General features: G+C 42.2%; 1 protein-coding gene across 1 annotated transcript in view; it reads right to left on the reverse strand.

The window, feature by feature from the left end:
• Positions 1–18,154, reverse strand: part of LAMA1 (laminin subunit alpha 1) — a 123,297-nt gene that overhangs the window by 92,558 nt on the left and 12,585 nt on the right. Inside the window, exons 2-3 of the mRNA XM_065935153.1 lie at positions 12,208–12,378; positions 11,916–12,028 (exon numbers count right to left, since the gene is read on the reverse strand). Coding sequence (XP_065791225.1) covers positions 11,916–12,028; positions 12,208–12,378 — 284 coding nt within the window. The remainder of the gene's footprint in view (positions 1–11,915; positions 12,029–12,207; positions 12,379–18,154) is intronic.

The raw sequence follows: 18,154 nt of genomic DNA on the forward strand, positions 1-18,154 counted from the left end.
TAGAGTTCATTCAATTTTGTTCTCTTTTGTTATGACTTGAAAATTCTTTCCTGCCTCTTACAACCATATTCAAAGATTAAAACTGTCACCACCATTTGACAAAACATTTGTCTGGACAGAGATGAATAATCATGGCATAATTTATACCTGTGAAGGTGATCAACAATATCAGACAAACATTGTTAAGCATCTGAATTGAGCTCAGTGCTCCCAAATATGTGTTCAATAAAGTAACAAAATATAAATAAATAAATACACATTATATCCAAATGAATGAAAATTCCTTGCTGTTCAATAAACAAAGAACAAAAAAAGAAACTGTTAGCATCTGTGCTACTAAGGGGTAATGAGACACACCTTTCATTCACTGTTAGTGAGTGTATAAACAGCAGTATTTTTGAATGTGCACCTCACTGTATGTAAACTGTGTGTCCATGGAATTCTCCAGGCAAGAATACTGGAGTAGATGGCTGTTTCCTTCTACAGGGGATCTTCCCAACCCAGGGATGGAACCTGGGTCTCCTACATTGCAGGTGGATACTTTACCATCTGAGCTACCAGGGAAGCCTGTGTGTAAACTATATAACTGAGTAAAAAGAAAAATGAAAGATATACATTATGATCACACTGGATGGACTATTTTAGCACCACAAACAGGCCTTTCCCGTGCCGCTGTCTCCTGGGCACACTTCCCTCAGCCAATCCTGCATTTGGGTTGTTTCTCTGATGCCCTCAAGCTTCCCAAGTGGCTCAGATGGTAAAGAATCTGCCTACAATGTGGGAAGCTAGGGTTCAATTTCTGGGTCAGGAAGATCCTCTGGAGGAGGAAATGGCAACCCAGTTCAGTATTCTTGCCCTGGGAATGCCATGGACAGAGGAGCCTGGTGGGCCACAGTTCATGGGTTCCCAAAGAGTCGGACATGACTGAGTGAACTAACACTTTCACTTTCTGTGCCCCAAGCCTGCTCAATCCTCACATCCCCCAAACCACTCACCTGCTTCCTTGCCTCTCTCCCCCATTAGCCCAGAAGACCCTGAAGGCCAAGATCAACCTTAAAGGACAATTTAAGATATAGTGACCACATCTACATTTATATGGAACCAATTGTTTATTGATTACTTTCCCGGGATGTGGCCATTGAATCCCAGGATTCATCAAGGAATCCTGAGATGTCAGCCCTTCAGAAGCAGATGTTATGAATTATTAAACATAGACAGTGTTCTCCGATATGACAGAATGGATCAGAAGATAATTCCTGGCTGTTAGGATCACAAGTGATTTATTTTTTTTTCTTACATTAAGTATTTTCTGCTTCTATATCAGAAAAAAGGAAGTTCTGCATAGATGGAAGGTCCATTGAAGGCATTAAAAGCATGTGAGACATTTTGAGATACAGCAGAGGTATTCATGAGTTACTTTTTTTTTTTTTTTACTTTGTTACAGATTTCCTTTTAAAGATGAAGATGTTAGATGTTACCATTTGAATACATTGCTAAGTAAAAAGCAGGGGAAAAAAAAGTTAAAAGAAAACACAGGAATGGATTCCAAAATGTATTTTTCAAAGAAAAATTTCTTCAGAAATTAAAACATCTTTTTTTTTCTAGCTTTACTATAACAGGAAGAAATAATTCCAGAACAGACCTCCCTTTCTTTCCATAAATATACAAAAAGCTTTATTTTGAAGCCAAAACAGTTGGAGATAGGAAAGTATATTTTGACAGAGTCCTGCAAAATTCTCTTCACTCACTTTCCAAAATCCTCCCAAGGCTGATCTAAGAAGCCCCGTAGAGCAAGCAAGACTAACAGTACAGCCAACACTCTGCCATTTAAATCAGGAAAAGAAAAAAGGGGGGAGCTTTGGTAAACTACGTTGTGCTAACTGGAAAAATGGTTACGCTTGACTATTTGGCAAACCACCATTGATGACACACATCGGATAAAGCTTAAAAATAAATCTTGTCAGGAAAGGAAACTCTACATATGCCCTCAGTTATGTTCATGTATTAAAAAGCAGAGACATCACTCTGTCAACAATGGTCCAGATAGTCAAAGCTATGGTTTTTCCAGTAGTCATGTACAGATGTGAGAGTTGGACCATAAAGAAAGCTGAGCACTGAAGAACTGATGCTTTTGAACTGTGGTGCTGGAGAAAACTCGAGAATCCCTTGGATAGCAAGGAGATCAAACTAGTCAATAATAAAGGAAATCAACCCTGAATATTCTTTGAAAGGACTGATGCTGAAGCTGAAGCTCCAATACTGATGCAAAGAGCTGACTCACTGGAAAAGACCCTGATGCTGTTTCGACTGAAGGCCAAGGGAGAAGACGGCAGCAGAGAATGAGATGGTTGGATGGCATCACCAACCCAATGGACCTGAGTTTGAATAAACTCCAGGAGATACTGGATTACAGAGGAGCCTGAGGTACTGCAGTCTATGGGATCACAAAGAGTCAGACACGACTTAGTGACTGAATAACAACAAATTCAGCTCACTTGTCATTAACATTGAACAATTTAAGGTGCAATGTCTGTATCTCCACTTGGTCCTACAGCTCTTTATGTCACCTAAATATAAAGGCACAGTCCCTAGAAGGTAAGCTATGGGAGATCGGCAGAGAGAAGCCTCTTTTCGGAAGTGTGAGGCAGCAGGGGTTCAGAGACGTCTCAGAGTTGTTATCCCTCTTCCTGTGAAAGGCTGGGGTTGCCCTGTGTTTCCTCCACTTGAATCTCGGCCAACTTCAGGTCCACAGAGCAAAGAGGGGGATGCGGAGTGACACTGAGGCCAGGTCCCAAAGGGACGCAACTTCTGTCGCTTTCTCTGGAACACCTGTGCTGGAGCCCTGAACTGCCCGCTCACAGCCTGCCTTAGGGCTGCCATGCTGTGAGGAAGCCCCTAGCCCACAAGCAGAGGTCACAAGGAGGAGCCCCGAGACCAGATGAAGGGACAGCCGTGGCCAGCCCGCCCCCCAGCTGCCCCAGTGCCGCCTCCCCAGCTGCCCAGACCTCTCCCTAGCTTCCCAGACACCCGCTCCAACTGCCCCAGTGCCACCTCCCCAGCTGCCCAGACCTCTCCCTAGCCTCCCAGACACCCCCTCCAACTGCCCCGGGGCCGCCTCCCCAGCTGCCCAGACCTCTCCCTAGCCTCCCAGACACCCCCTCCAACTGCCCCGGGGCCGCCTCCCCAGCTGCCCAGACCTCTCCCTAGCCTCCCAGACACCCGCTCCAACTGCCCCAGTGCCGCCTCCCCAGCTGCCCAGACCTCTCCCTAGCTTCCCAGACACCCGCTCCAACTGCCCCGGGGCCCCTCCTCCAGATGCCCAGACCTCTCCCTAGCCTCCCAGACAGCCCCTCCAACTGCCCCGGGGCCCCTCCTCCAGATGCCCAGACCCCTCCCCAGCTACCCTAGCACCCCTCCCTTAGCTGCCCAGACCCTACCCCCAGCTGCCCAGGGGCCCCTCCTCCAGACCAGCTGCTCCCCTGGCAATGGACTGCTGCCTGAGACACACCCACTCACCGTCTTCCCAAAACTTGACCCCCAGAAACAATCTCAGAAAGACATAAAATGAATGTTGCTTCAAGCTATAACGTTTGGCAATGGTCTCTTACACAGTAGTAGATAACTGGAAGAGACGCTGTGGAGGAGAAAACAAAATGAGATAATAAAAATGTGAAAACACAAGACAGACATATCTCTGAGACTAGCAGCTTCACGGAGAACAGGACGAAAGAGATAAAAACGTCTGAAGGACAAGAATTTCTTGTGGCCTACTTCCAACTCATAATCAGGGACTTGGTTCCTTCCCATCTATTCATTTTGCGAAACAAACTCAAGAAAAACTTAGTATTTGAAATCAGTTGAGACCCATGTGAAGTAATACAAAATTGAAATAAAATCATTTTGAATAAATGCAAATACACAGCCATTGGTCATTTCGACCAGGATCTCCGGGAGGAATTTCTGCCTGACCTGTTTTAACAAACACCCAAGACTCATTTGTAATGAGAAGTTCCAATTTACATGCAACTCATGTTCTAAAAGTCTTTCAAGATTTTCAGTCTTAAGAATGTGAAATTTGCCTGTTCTTTTTTTGTTTACCTGTCAATGTGCTTAGCAAACACTTTACATTTGGATGATACAATGATAGACCTCAATCCAGCTCTTGCCAATTTTTCAGAAATTTGGGGGGGGGGGGGGGAACAACAGAAGACATCCAGATTAATGAGGTTTTATAAAACCCAGCACACAAGCAGCTCTTGTCTAAAGGTTTGCATAAAACAAAGGTCCTTCTGTGATTATGTTCCCACAACAAAGTGCTACTTCCTAATTAAACCTACACAGAGTATAAAGCACTGCTTCAAAAAGCAGCCTTTATCTTCAATGCCATAGAAAATGTTTCCTCTTTTTACGAAACACACTTTGTCTTCTAAAGGGATATTACACATTTTTACTCACAAATCGGGCCACTCCCAGTGAAAATTTTGCCCAGTTTGAAACATTTTAAAAGGAGATTACTAAACATAGATGCATTTTCCTGCTTCTTGACCAAAAACATATTAGGGTGCACCCAGATTTACCATGCAAGGAGCGTTGATACTCCGCCCCATGCCCAGGGGATAGGACCCTGCTGGGTAGCAAAGGAAGGGGGGTTTAAGAAGAACCCAGACACTCCCAAGCCAGAGGGAAGTTGTCTGAGTGCCTGCCAGTCTCCCCGGGAAACCATAACAGAGAGGGAACAATCGTGGGAGACCAGAACAAAGGAGGGGAGACTACCTGGATGGTGTGGAAGGAGATGGAAGTCACAGTGTCCAGCCCCAGAGGCAGCTGTTACAGCCATGTGACTCTGGGCAAGTAGCGGACCACACTCTGCACTGCTATCTCGTCATCTCCAAAGAGGGGCCGTCTCCTCCCCAAGATTATCAGAGATGAAGTAATACAGACAAGAAAAAACGCTATAGTCTATAACCTATACCTGTGTAGATATAGGTACATGTGTTTGTGTATGTGTGTGTTTGTGTATGAGACGGTTGGATGGCATCACCACCTCTATGGACGTGAGTTTGAGCAAACTCTGGGAGATAGTGAAGGACAGGGAAGCCTCGCGTGCAGCAGTCCATGGGGTCACAAAGAGTCAGACACGACTTAGCGACTGAACAACAACAACAATATACACACACATATATATATACACACATAGTATATGAGTATACAATATATAGGTTGAACAGTCATGTATATGTATTAATAGACTGAAGGCAAAGGGAGGCAAAAAGATTGAAGGCAAAAGAAGGAAAGGGTGGCAGAGGATAAGATGGTTAGATGGCATCACCAACTCAATGGATATGAACTTGAGCAAACTCCAGGAGATAGAGGAGGACAGGGGAGCCTGGCATGCCCCAGTTCATGGGGTCTCAAAGAGTCAGACATGACTTAGCAACTGAACAACAGTAATAGATTCTATATGGTATACAGATAATATACTGTATATATTCTATATACACTATTACTAAACTCTATACTATTCTAAATTTTATAATACTAAATTATATATATTATATATAGATTAGGTACTACATGTACTATACAATCTATATACTGTATATGGATTCCTTACATATAACTGTATATATGAATATAGGTATAGATTCCTCTAGTGACTTCCCTGGTGGCTCAGATGGTAAAAGAGTTTGCCGACAATGAGGGGAGACCCAGGTTCGATCCCTGGGTCGGGAAGATCCTCTGGAGAAGGAAATGGCAACCCACTCCAGTACTCTTGCCTGGGAAATTCCATGGACGGAGGAGCCTGGTAGGCTACAGTCACAAAGAGTCGGACACGACTGAGTGACTTCACTTTCACTTTTTTTTTACTTTCACAGATTCCTCTACACACAGACAGTGAATATCTCCTTTGAAAGAAATACTCAAAACTAACTAGAAACGTGCATTCTGAGCCTTGGAAATGATCTGTATGCATTGCACTCCTTTCCTAGCATGTAATCCTTTTTCACTGAAACCTCAAGTTATTACCTATAACAGAAAAGCAACCAAAATGTCAGGCATAAACTGTTGTGCAAATGATGGGTAAGCCCTAGAACAAGATGTTAGCGAAGCTTTAAAATGATTCATAATGATTTTAGTTATAGTGGGAAATGATCGTGCTATAAAGTTAAATAAAACATCAGGACACATACACATTTGTCACAAACCTCAGCTAGAGGGACTATATCGTCCAAGAATGCAGACAGGCATGAGTTCTACTTTTGAATAAACTCAACTAAGCCTCAGTTCCATCATTTGTCAAAAGGAGCTAATGGGGAACCAGACTCACTGTGTGCTTATGAGGGTTCCACGAGCCAGTTCAGGGTGAGGGTATTGCAGGACACCCGGCCCAGAGGAATACGTAATAAAAATGCTAATTTCACTTAGCATGTTTTCAAGGTCCACCCACGTTGCTGCATGTATATAACAAATGCTTCCTTTTTAAGGCAAAAGGATCCATTAAATATAGAGACCACATTTTGTTCATCTGTTCATTGTTGATCGATACCTGGTTCCTTCTACCTTCCAGCTATTGTGAATAGGCTGCTATAACACATGGGTGTTTTAATATAACATCATTTTGAATTCCTACTTTCAATTCCTTTGAGGATATACCTAGTAGTGGAATTGCTGGATCATGTGGAAATGCTATGTTTAAGGAAGCCACTATACTGTTTTCCATGGTATTGCACCACTTGACGTTTCTAACCATCCCTGCACAAGGGTTCTAACTTCTCCATACCCTCACCAACCCTTATTTTCTGTTTTGTTTTGTTTTTATAACAGCCATGTTGATGGGTATGAAGTGATCTCATTGTGGATTTTCATTTTCACAGTGTCAAAAGATGTTGAGCATCTTTTCATTTGCCCAGCATCCTAACATAGAGTATCTCAAACTGGAAATCCTTGAGTTATTCAGTTGAAAACTACCATAGGAATATATTTAAATATGTTCAATAGAATATATACAGTTTCACATAATTAACAAGTAAATGCTGACAGTCATAAAATTCAAGATTTATCAAATGTGCATGCTCCCTCTCTCAGAATGAGATCTTTAAATTTTTAAGTTATCACAAAGGATCCCTGGCTTGCGTCAGTGGTAAAACACCATGGAACATATTCTTAAGTCACTGGACAGTGAGCAATAGCTTATGACTGGACACCATCCATGTGGAGGTGGTTTAGTCGCTAAGTCATGTCCGACTCTTCCGAGGCCATGGACTGTAGCCTGCCAGGCTCCTCTGTCCATGGAATTCTCTAGGCAAGAATACTGGAGTGGGTTGCCATTTCCTTCTCCAGGACACCATCCATGTATATGTTAGTTTTACATTTGTTAAGTGACTCATCAGTTTTTTCTTAAAACAGTTCCCACAGATTGTTTTCTTTTTAAGTAAGACATTGCTAAGTATCTAACAGTGTAAATTCTAACATACAGTGAATCAATGAAAGAAATGAATCACATGCATTATTTTAAACAAGTGAAAAAATAAATTGAATCGTTCCTCCTGTAATATGTTACTAAAACAAACACTCCATAGTTAAATCTTACGACAAACCAAACAACATTTATGGACTTTCTGATAATACAACTTTCTATCTTTTCTTCAGTTTATCTTTCAGGTAACCAAACATTGTATACAGAAGCTAAAAATGCCATAATTTCTACAGCTGTCATCAACTAGAAAGTCAGGAACAGGATCAGTGTCTTTGGCACTTGCCAATAGAATGAAGCTGACTGATTTGGTCATAAAACCTTGGAGCTGACATATTTAAGTTGCATGAACACATTTACAACATGAAGTTGCAATGATTCTTGATAACATTAAGGTCTGCCTAATTTTACTTTAAAACCTGTACTTCAGAGCTTACATTTTTACAGAAGGGAAACAAAGCAGTTGATGGGGTATAGCTGATGGTTGATTATCTTTTAATCCGGTTGTGAACCAAAAAAAGGAAGGTAAAAATAAAGCACTGGTTCACAGTGATTCCACACTCACTGCCTCAACTCTGCTGATGTCTGGGCATGCAAGACAAGCCTCTATAAACATTAACAAGGAAGGGAGAGAAAGGAGGAAGAAAAGAGGAAGCAGAAAGCTGTGGTCCCTGCCCTCATGGGGTGTATAATCTAGAAATTAACTAGCAGCTGGTCAATAGCTGGCCTGACAGAGAAACATACAGACTTTGACAACGGGAAAGTCATCAGAAGGTGTAACCACTTTCACGTTCTAAGAGTTACGTGTCAATGAGACCCAGGAAACAAGGATGAGAGATGGGAAAGAAAGGAGACAGTATGACAAAAGAGTGATCCAGCTGCCAATACCTCAGTGGGACCCAAAGATAGCCTTGCGTCTCATGAGAAAACAAGCCCTGGATGCAACAGAGCAGCCAGGATTGCCAAGCATGGGTTCTGGCCAAAAATACTTCACTGGAATGTAATCAAGTCTTATAGCTGAGTTTAGTTCATGAGAAATAAAGGACATAAAGGAACATGTTAAAATCACAATGAAACCACCTGACAAATCCAGAATGTGGGATATTCTATAAGACAAAAAGCCTTGTGTTTTCAAAAACTGAGTATCAGTTTTTAAAAACACTGTGTGCATGCTAAGTTGCTTCAGTCACGTCTGACTCTTTGTAACCCCATGGATGGTAACCCGCCAGGCTCCTCTATCCATGGGATTCTCTAGGCAAGAATACTGGAGTGGGTTGCTATGCCCTCCTTCAGAGGATCTTCCTTACCCAAGGACTGAAACCGCATCTCCTGTGTCTCCTGCATTGACAGGTAGGTTCTTTACCACTAGTAACACCTGGGAAGCCCCCCCCCCCAAAAAGGGAGAACAATTCAGGTTAGAAGAGGTTTAAGAAGCATAGTAATCAAATGCAATGTGTGTTCTTTATTGATCCTGGTTTGAAAAACAAAATCTATAAAAGACATCAGTGATTAAATTGGGACAACTGGATCTCAGTGAAGAAATAGTTACTGGGACATTGCTGTCAGCTTTGTTAGCTAATGGCACAGTGCCTGTTTCTAACAAATGTCCTATTTTCTTAAGATACAAAAAACCTTGCATTGGTCCAATGTCACCATGACTGCAATTCATTTGGAAAGTGTTCCCAATGTGGCAAAATGTTTAAAAATCCCTGAATCTTGGGGATGGTTATACGTATGTCACAATAATACATTTGCTACATATTCAAAATATTTCACAATAAAAATACTCAATATATAAGTATATCTGAGAAAGGTTTGCTCAGATATAACCATCTGAACTTTTTTAAAAAAACTTAAAGCACAGTAGAATTTTATATTCTGCAAAAGGTGAAGAAAATTCTGAGTATTTTGTTATTTAAAATTATCTTAATTTAGAAGCTTATCTAAAACACTAGAATTTAACTGCGTACTGTGCTAAGTCACTTCAGTCGTGTCTGACTCTTTGCAACTCCATGGACCATAGTCCGCCAGGCTCCTCTGTCCATGGGATTCTCCAGGCAAGAATACTGGAATGGGTTGCCATTTCCTCCTCCAGGGGATATTCCCGATTCAGGGATCAACTGGCAGGCAGGTTCCTTACCACTAGTGCCACCTGGGAAGCCCTAGAAGCCTGTATAACTCTGTCCATGACTCAGTGTGAGTAAGACTTAAAGACTTAAAACTGAGGCCCCTGAATTCCTCAAGCTGATTCAGTCCAACTTATGGCAGAAGCTCTCTTGTTAGAAGATGCCAAGATCGACAAATTGCAAGATAAATAGCAGCGGAACTTGGGATTTGAAGTCTCTCTGTAAAATGTCCAGCTGTTAATTTGGCCTAACTCACATAGTATCACATTCCTAATAATGCAAATGCTGTACTTTTTTCCCTCAAAGAAGGAAAATACATTGAAAAGATGATGAGAAAACCAACATTTCCTGCAGAAGCATCCTTACCACTGAAACAAAGATCAAAAAAAAAAAAAAAAGCCAAGGCAAAAAGGGGTTTTTGTTCTTTTCCTTTAGGTGAATTTGAAAAGGCAAAGGCATGTCATATTAATTTAGGATTTGTGGCTGAAAACGCCCAGATGTATTATTTTAGTTACGTGATTCTATGAACCTGAACTTGGAAAATGTTTCCTCAGCTTCACATCTTACTACCTCATTTACCATTATGATTAGAGCTCAAAAGTTCCTTATACGTGAACATACACAGCATTGTCTTGTTTTTACTTAAAATTCTGCGTGTTTTGTGATTTCCCTGGTGGCTCAGATGGTAAAGAATCTCCTGCAATGCAGGAGATGCAGGTTCAAGCCCTGAGTCGGGAGTATCCCCTGGAGAAGGGAATAGCTCCCCACTCCAGTATTCTTGCCTGGAGAGTTCCAAGGACAGAGGAGTCTTTGGGCTACAGTCCATGAGATTTCAAAGAGTTGTACACAGTAGAGCGACTAACACCTTCACATTTCACTTTCATTCAAAAAATTATGATTCTTCATCATGAAATCTCCAAAATTCATACTATACACCTTGTGAATGAGTTGTCTCTTTCATTGCATATTTCCCATGATACTGACGAGTTCTGACCCAAGAGGAACAGAATGGAAATAAGAAGGCTATGTTATGGCTTTTCCAGAGAACTGAAATAGAAATATGACAAAAGTGCCACCTTTCTTTTGCATCCCTTTCAGTCAAGATTTCTTTCCTTTTCCTTCTTTTCCCTGGAAATATCTGGGGCAACCAGGGCTCATATCATATTTCTCCCCATTCTCCTATGTGGTCTTGAGCAAAGCTAGGGAGGTTCACATGTGATCTAAGCCAATTAAACCCTCCCTTTCCCAGCTGGTGCTGAAGGCTTCCTCACCAGGCGCTAGGCAACCCCAGGTGCTCACAGTTCTTGCACACAGCATCACAGAGTCCAGACGTTTAACAGATCTTCTTCTGTTTCCAAGCTTTATTTTCTACACAGAACCCTTTACTAGAGCTGCACGGTGAAAACAGCAAGATAATCAGCTTGAAAGGCAGCAAATGCATGTGTTTTGTGTGCCCACCAGCTGCATGTGTGTGGACACTGAGTACCACTCGTCAAGCCATCACAGGTGGATGGATGATCAGCATCCTGACACAGTGTCTAAGAAAATCAAACCACATGGGAACAATTCCACTCATCACCCCAAGGATCCCTGGGCATGATAAATGTGACAAGAACCAGTACCAAGGACAAACTCTGTGTTTCACTCAAATCTACCAAGTGGAAAAACAGTGAGATCAGGATGTAAACATGTTAGGAAACAAATGGACTTCCCTTGTGCATAAAAAAGCATTTAAAAGACGCTTGCTCCTTGGAAGAAAAGCTGTAACAAACCTAGACAGCATATTAAAAAGCAGAGACATCACTTTGCTGACAAAGGTCCAATAGTCAAAGCTATGATTTTTCCAGTAGTCGTGAATAGATGTGAATCTTGGACCATAAAGAAGGCTGAGCACTGAAGAATTGATGTTTTCAAACTGCGGTGCTAGAGAAGACTCTTGAGAGTCATTTGGACAGCAAGGAGATGAAACCAGTCAATCCTAAAGGAAATCAGCCCTGAATATTAATTGGAAGGACTGATACTGAAGCTGAAGCGCCAATATTTTGGCCACCTGATGCAAGGTGCCAGTTCATTGGAAAAGACCCTGATGCTGGGAAAGAGTGAGGGCAGGAGGAGAAGAAGGCGACAGATGATGAGATGGTTGGATGGCATCACTGACTCAATGGACATCCAGGAGATGGTGAAGGTCAGAGAAGTCTAGTGTGCTGTGGTCCATGGGGTCACAAACAGTCAGACACAACTTAGCGACTAAACAACAACATGAGATTACAACCCAGCCACCCACCGTGTCCTGCGGTGCCTCCAGCCTCACCCACCTGCCTCAGGTCCAGCGTGATCGTGACCCAGTGGTACTCTCTCCCGTTCTGGATACTAGGACTCTGCCACCAGTTATTGGTGCCATCGATGGCGTTGGATATCGGATGCCGTTCTGTTGAAGGAAGACAAAAACCCACTATGTTCTCAGATTGTGGTTTAAGGTTTTTAACTCCTAAACTGTAATACAGTGGAAATGAACAGCAGTAAGGAGAACACAGGCCCACGGCTTCCTAAGAGAAGTCTCCAGTAACCATTTAGGAAGGGGTACGTTCCTACGGGGGCCCCACTTGCCTTTGGGGTTGGCGCTGCGGCCATCGCAGACCCGGCACTGGGCATTGCGCACGGCCCGCCCAGGCACGTGCTCCACCAGCTTGCAGTACGTCTCTGGCCCCTTCTCCCCGCAGGTCGCGTTGGTGCTGATGTGTGCATTGCTGGCAAGGTTGAGGATGGCAGGGAACAGGCCTGAAAGTCAAAGTCTCCAGATCAGCTCAGCCACTCGAAACCACAGGTCATATCACTGCATCTCACTCTGCTGGTGAAGCAGAAGCATTAGTCACTCAGTCATGTCTGGCTCTTTGCAACCCCATGGACTGTAGCCCTACAGTCTATGTAGGAGCCCCACCAGCCCCCTCTGTCCATAGCATTCTCCAGGCAAGAATAATGGAGCGGGTTGCCATTCTCTTCTCCAAGGGATCTTCTTAAGCCAGGGATCGAACCTGGGTCTCCTACGTTTTGGCAGGTGGATTCTTTTGCCATCTGACCCACAGAAGGAGATGGCCAATTTATGGTCACCAAAGGGAAAAGGGTTCTTTACCACTAAAGAACCTGGGAAGCCCAATACATTAAAAAAAAAAAAACAAACCCACCTCACCATGCATCTATTAATAAAAATAATAATAATAATAATAACTTACGAGGTAGTCTTCCAAAGACTTCCCACATAAAACAGAGCTACCCTAGTAGTTCTATGGGCTACTCTGGTGGCTTAGTGGTAAAGAATCCAGCTGCCAATGCAGGAGACGTGGGTTCAATCTCTGATCTGGGAAGATTTCCTGGAGGAGGAAGTGGCAACCCTCTCCAGTATTCTTGCCTGGAAAATCCCATGGACAGAAGAGCCTGGCAGGCTACAGTTCATGGGGTTATAAAGAGTTGGACACAACTGAGCTACTAAAAAACAACAAATTAGCAGTTCTATCCTAGGAGAATGACCCTAATCAAATCAATAAACTCTTAGTTTCTCAACAGAAAACAGTCATGGAATAATGTATTCTAGAGTAATACTCTTAATTCTGAAACATAACAGACTTACATAGTATACTAGGTATAAAACATGTTTTTCATTTTTAACTGAAAGTTGGTCATTTTTATCACATGCTTTTGGGATTTCTTAATTAAAAAGGCTTAATGAATAAAACAGATGTACTTTTATGTTTAATTACGCAGTTCCTCAATTTATTCTTTTTATCAACCAGTAGTAAAAACACATATTTTATGCAATAAAATGATCTAGTCCTTAAAGTAACATGTAATTCTTGGGAATGCTACTTACATGGGGGGAGAAGCTGATACTTATTATTTTTGGTACTGAGGTAAATATTAATTTTCTCCTTCCTTTATGACCACAATATTCTAGTAATCTGGTTTGAATGTATATTATGAACTGACAAGTTAAAATACAATAAGTTTGAAACTGTGGAGTCACATCTAAAGAGTTGCAACGGAGTTTTCTGGGCTCTGGGTCATGTCTGTGCATTTAGATTTGCAGTACAATCAACCCTCTCCATTCCCTTCCCACAGAGCAGCCAAGCGAGGAGAAGAAAAAAGGTCACAGGAACTTAGTTAACAATGCATTTCTCTGTCAACAAATCCTTTACCAGCTAACTCTAAAAATGTTCTCACTTTCTCTGTTTTTCCTCCCCCTTCAGTTGCGAGACATCAAGAGAACTGCCCACGTCCTGCTCGGAGCTCCCCCCCACCCTGACCTGCAAGGGCCTTGAATTATGGAGGGAGTGGGGGTCAGGAGGGCACCTGCTTCTCCATCAGGAGCCTATACTGAGGCATTGAGAAAAAGAAGTTTAAGCTGTGTGAATATCACCATAACTTTGGTGAATAATATCTTAATTGTAGGAACCAACAACAGGTTGTTCTTGCACTACACAGGATTTAGAGCACCCGCGTGCGTGCTCAATTGCTCAGTCATATCTGACTCTTTGTGACCCCTTGGGCTGTAGCCCGCCAGGCTCCTCTGTTTGTGGGATTTCCCAGGCAAGAATACTGGAGAGGGTTGCCATTTCCTCTTCCAGGGGATCTTCCCGACCCAGGGATTGAACCCATGTCTTCTGCATTGGCAGATGGGTCCTTCTTCATCTGGTTGGTATTGTAAAGACAGTCCTAATCAAAAGAAAGAGAAATCCCTTCGTTAGCATGATTGTGTAGAAACGCCTTGAACTGACTAATTTCAAAAATCTGTAGTGGTGCATTTGCCTTTCATTAAAACTAAATCTTTCTTCTCACATAAGCTCATGTTTGGGGGGGAGAATTCACTAAAAATTATTCTTTACTTACTACATTTGCTCTCATTCCATAGTTCTAGAATAATTATTATTCCTCACTGTCTATGACCACAGCTGTGACAGGATGAAAGAAAGCTGGAAATCTCCACTGGAGGAAGCATGTTTGAAAAAGAATTTTAAAAAATTCCTCAGGTTGCTGAATGTTTTCAAAGACTACCGAAATACTTTAGTATTTCAGAGCGCAGAGAACTCTACTCAATGGTCTGGGGTGACCCAAATGGGAAGGAAATCCAACAAAGAAGGAATATATATATACGTCAAGGCTGCCCTGGTGGCTCAGCTGGTAAAGAATCTGCCTGCAATGGGGTAGACCTGGGTTCCATTCCTGGGTTGGGAAGATCCCCTGGAGGAGGGTATGGCAACTCACTCCAGTATTCTTGCTGGAAAATCCCCATGGACAGAGGTGCCTGGCGGGCTACAGTCTATGGGGTTGCAAAGAGTCAGACGTGACGGGGTGACTAAGCAAGCATAGCACATACATACCTAGAGCTGATTCACTTTGCTGTAGAGCAGACAGTAACCCAACATTGTAAAGCAACTAGACTCCAATAAAAACTAACTTTAAAAAACTAGCATTAAATACACTAACAAAAGACCATTGAAGTATTTCAATAAAGAACAACTAGCATGAGCTTCAAGTAGGAGGAGAAATAGGAAACTAAAGGGTGAGAAAGGGCATTGGGATCAAGAATCCACCAAGAATAAAAGCTTGATTAACACATAAAAATCAAAAGCAGAACGAGGACTGTAGCTGGCACATGGATCACGGTTTCCCATCACCTGGCCGCGCACTTAATGCATGAGACAACTGTACACTTTTGTCGGGAGACATTATTTACTTTAGCTAATGTTACTGTGATTCGTACTTGTTCCCTCAGTCGGGACACACAATGGATTCATTTTTTCATCCTATATTTAACCAGTGGCTAAAGACTTCATAACGCCAAACCCATCAAGCATGAAATAAATTCCTTCTCACTCACCAGCAGTTTTTTTAAATTATTTTTTAATTGGAGTATAGTTGCTTTACGATGTCGTGTTGGTTTCTGATGTACAACAAAGTGAGTCAGCTATATACACACATACATCCCCTCCCTCTAAAGCCTCCCTCCCACCACCCCCCTCAACCCCCTCTAGGGCATCACAGAGGACCGAGCTGAGCTCCCTGTTTTAGACAGAAGCTTCCTGCTAGCTAGCCGTTTTACACATGGTGGTGTATATAGTCAGTGCTACTCTCCCAGTTCTTCCCACCCTCCCCCTCCTTCATGTCCACAAATCCATTCTCTACATCTGCATCTCTATTCGTGTCCTGCAAATAGCATCATCAGCACCATTCTTCTAAATTCCACATATATGAGTTAATATACAGTATTTTTTCTCTTTCTGACTTCACTCTGTATGACAAGATACTAGACTCAGCTTTTTAACTCTCTTTCTTCACAGTCTGTCTCCTGAGAAACCTGCATATGTGTCAAGAAGCAGCAGTTAGAACTGAATTCGGGACAGCTAACTGGTTCAAAATTAGGAAAGGAGTATGACAAGGCTGTTTATTGTCACCCTGCTTATTTAACTTCTATCGGAGTGCATCAAGTGAAATGCTGGGCTGGATGAATCACAGGCAGGAATCAAGATTGCTGGAAGAAATATCAATAACCTCAGATATGCAGATGATAACACTCTAATGGTAGAAAGTGAAGAGGAACTAAAGAGTCGCTTGATGAAGGTTAAAGAGGAGAATTTTGAAAAAGCTGGCTTCAAATTCAAAATTGAAAAAACTAAGATCACAGCATCTGGTCCCATGACTTCATGGCAAACAGAAAGGAAAAAGTGGAAGCAGTAACAGATTTTATTTTCCTGGGCTCCAAAATCACTGCGGACAGTGACTGCAGCCAGGAAATTAAAAGATGCTTGCTCCTTGGAAGAAAAGCTACAACAAACCTAGACAGTGTATTCAAAAGCAGAGACATCACTTTGCCAACAAAGTTTCAGATAGTCAAAGCTATTATTTTTCCAGTAGTCAGTAAAGATATGAGAGTTGGACCATAAAGAAGGCTGAGTGCCAAAGAACTGATGCTTTTGAATTGTAGTGCTGGAGAAGATTCTTGACAGTCCCTTGGACAGCAAGGAGATCAAACCAGTCAATCCTAAGGGAAATCAACCCTGAATATTCATTGGAAGTACTGACGTTGAAGCTCCAATCCTTTGGCCACCTGGTGGGAAGAGCCAACCCATTGGAAAAAGACTCTGATACTGGGAAAGACTGATAAAGGCAAAAGGAAAAGAGGACACAGAGAATAAGATGGTTAGATAGCATCACCGACTGGATGAACATGAATCTTAGCAAACTCTGGGAGATAATGAAGGACAGGGAAGCCTGGCATGCTGCAATCCACGGGGATCACAAAGAGTCGGATATAACTTAGTGACTGAAAAACGACAAACAATTTAATCACTGATGGCTGTTACAAAAAGTATTAAAATATTCTAGAGATTCCAAGGCCCTTTCCAGCACACTGGGGAAAAAAAATAGATGGGAGACAGAGAGAAACACCTCACAGGGTCTTGAAAGAGAAGTCAAACCCCAACCCCTGGGAGTTTGGCGTTTAACACCCTTAACTTTTTTTCTCACATGGGGAGATGAAAAGAAATCTAATCTCAGAAAACTCAGAGTGGGTGGTGGGCAAAAGGCCTTGGAAGAGTTTTCCAGTGTCCATTTCCATGGCAATGGGCTGGAGGTGTCCTTGACAAAGGCAGAGTTTCTCACTGTAAGATAAACAAGCCATGAAGACCTTGGCCTGAATATTGTCTGTAGAAAATAACAATTTATCAGGACTGCCTCCTCCTCCCACACAGTTTCCTTAATGCTTTTGTTTGATGACACCCTGAGTTTTTATTCAACACCCAAGTTTAGTAGAAGAGACCATAGCTACAATTCATTCATTAAGAGGTTTTCTCCTTTGTTGCCACAAAACTGAAATTGAAGGGCAGCAATTAAAAAGCTCTATTCTGATCAAAATCATGATTGCACACAGATGAAGCACAAAAGCACCTCAACATTCGTGGTTATTTTTTAATTTCAAATAATTCTTATTACCCTGAGAAGGCACTGCCTTTTCCCCTCCTTCCAAATTCTTACAGGAGGGAATTCAGCTTATTTTGTTGTTCAATCGCTAAGTCACATCTGACTCTTTGCAACCCCATGGACTGCAGCATACCAGGCTTCCCTGTCCTTCAGTATCTCCTGGAGTTTGCTCAAATTCGTGTCTATTGAGTCAGTGAATTCAGCTTAAAATCAAAACACAAGTGCAGCTTTTGAGTGGGAAAATGAACAACTCTGCAGAATGAAAATGAAGTTATATTTTGCTTGTATCATTGATCATGTCTGCAATGTTTATATTATTTGCTTAAATACCTAAAAATATCAATTAAATTAACATTTTCTAAAAAAAAAAAATTAACGTTTTCTGACTAGCCATTGCTTCCAAAGACCACCAACTTTTCCACAAACCCTGCAAGGTCTTAGTAGTCTTAGTAATTCCCCCTCCCCTCTTTGTCTGCCATTTCTGAGCTCTATCACATAGATTTCACTTGTTTATGCTTGAAGCTTTGGCATTCTCTGTATGTGCCTATGGCTACTTCATGAGTTTACAGTCACCCTTGGTTTA

The sequence above is a fragment of the Muntiacus reevesi genome, chromosome 4 (assembly GCF_963930625.1).
Source record: "Muntiacus reevesi chromosome 4, mMunRee1.1, whole genome shotgun sequence".
Classification (NCBI taxonomy): Eukaryota; Metazoa; Chordata; class Mammalia; order Artiodactyla; family Cervidae; genus Muntiacus; species Muntiacus reevesi.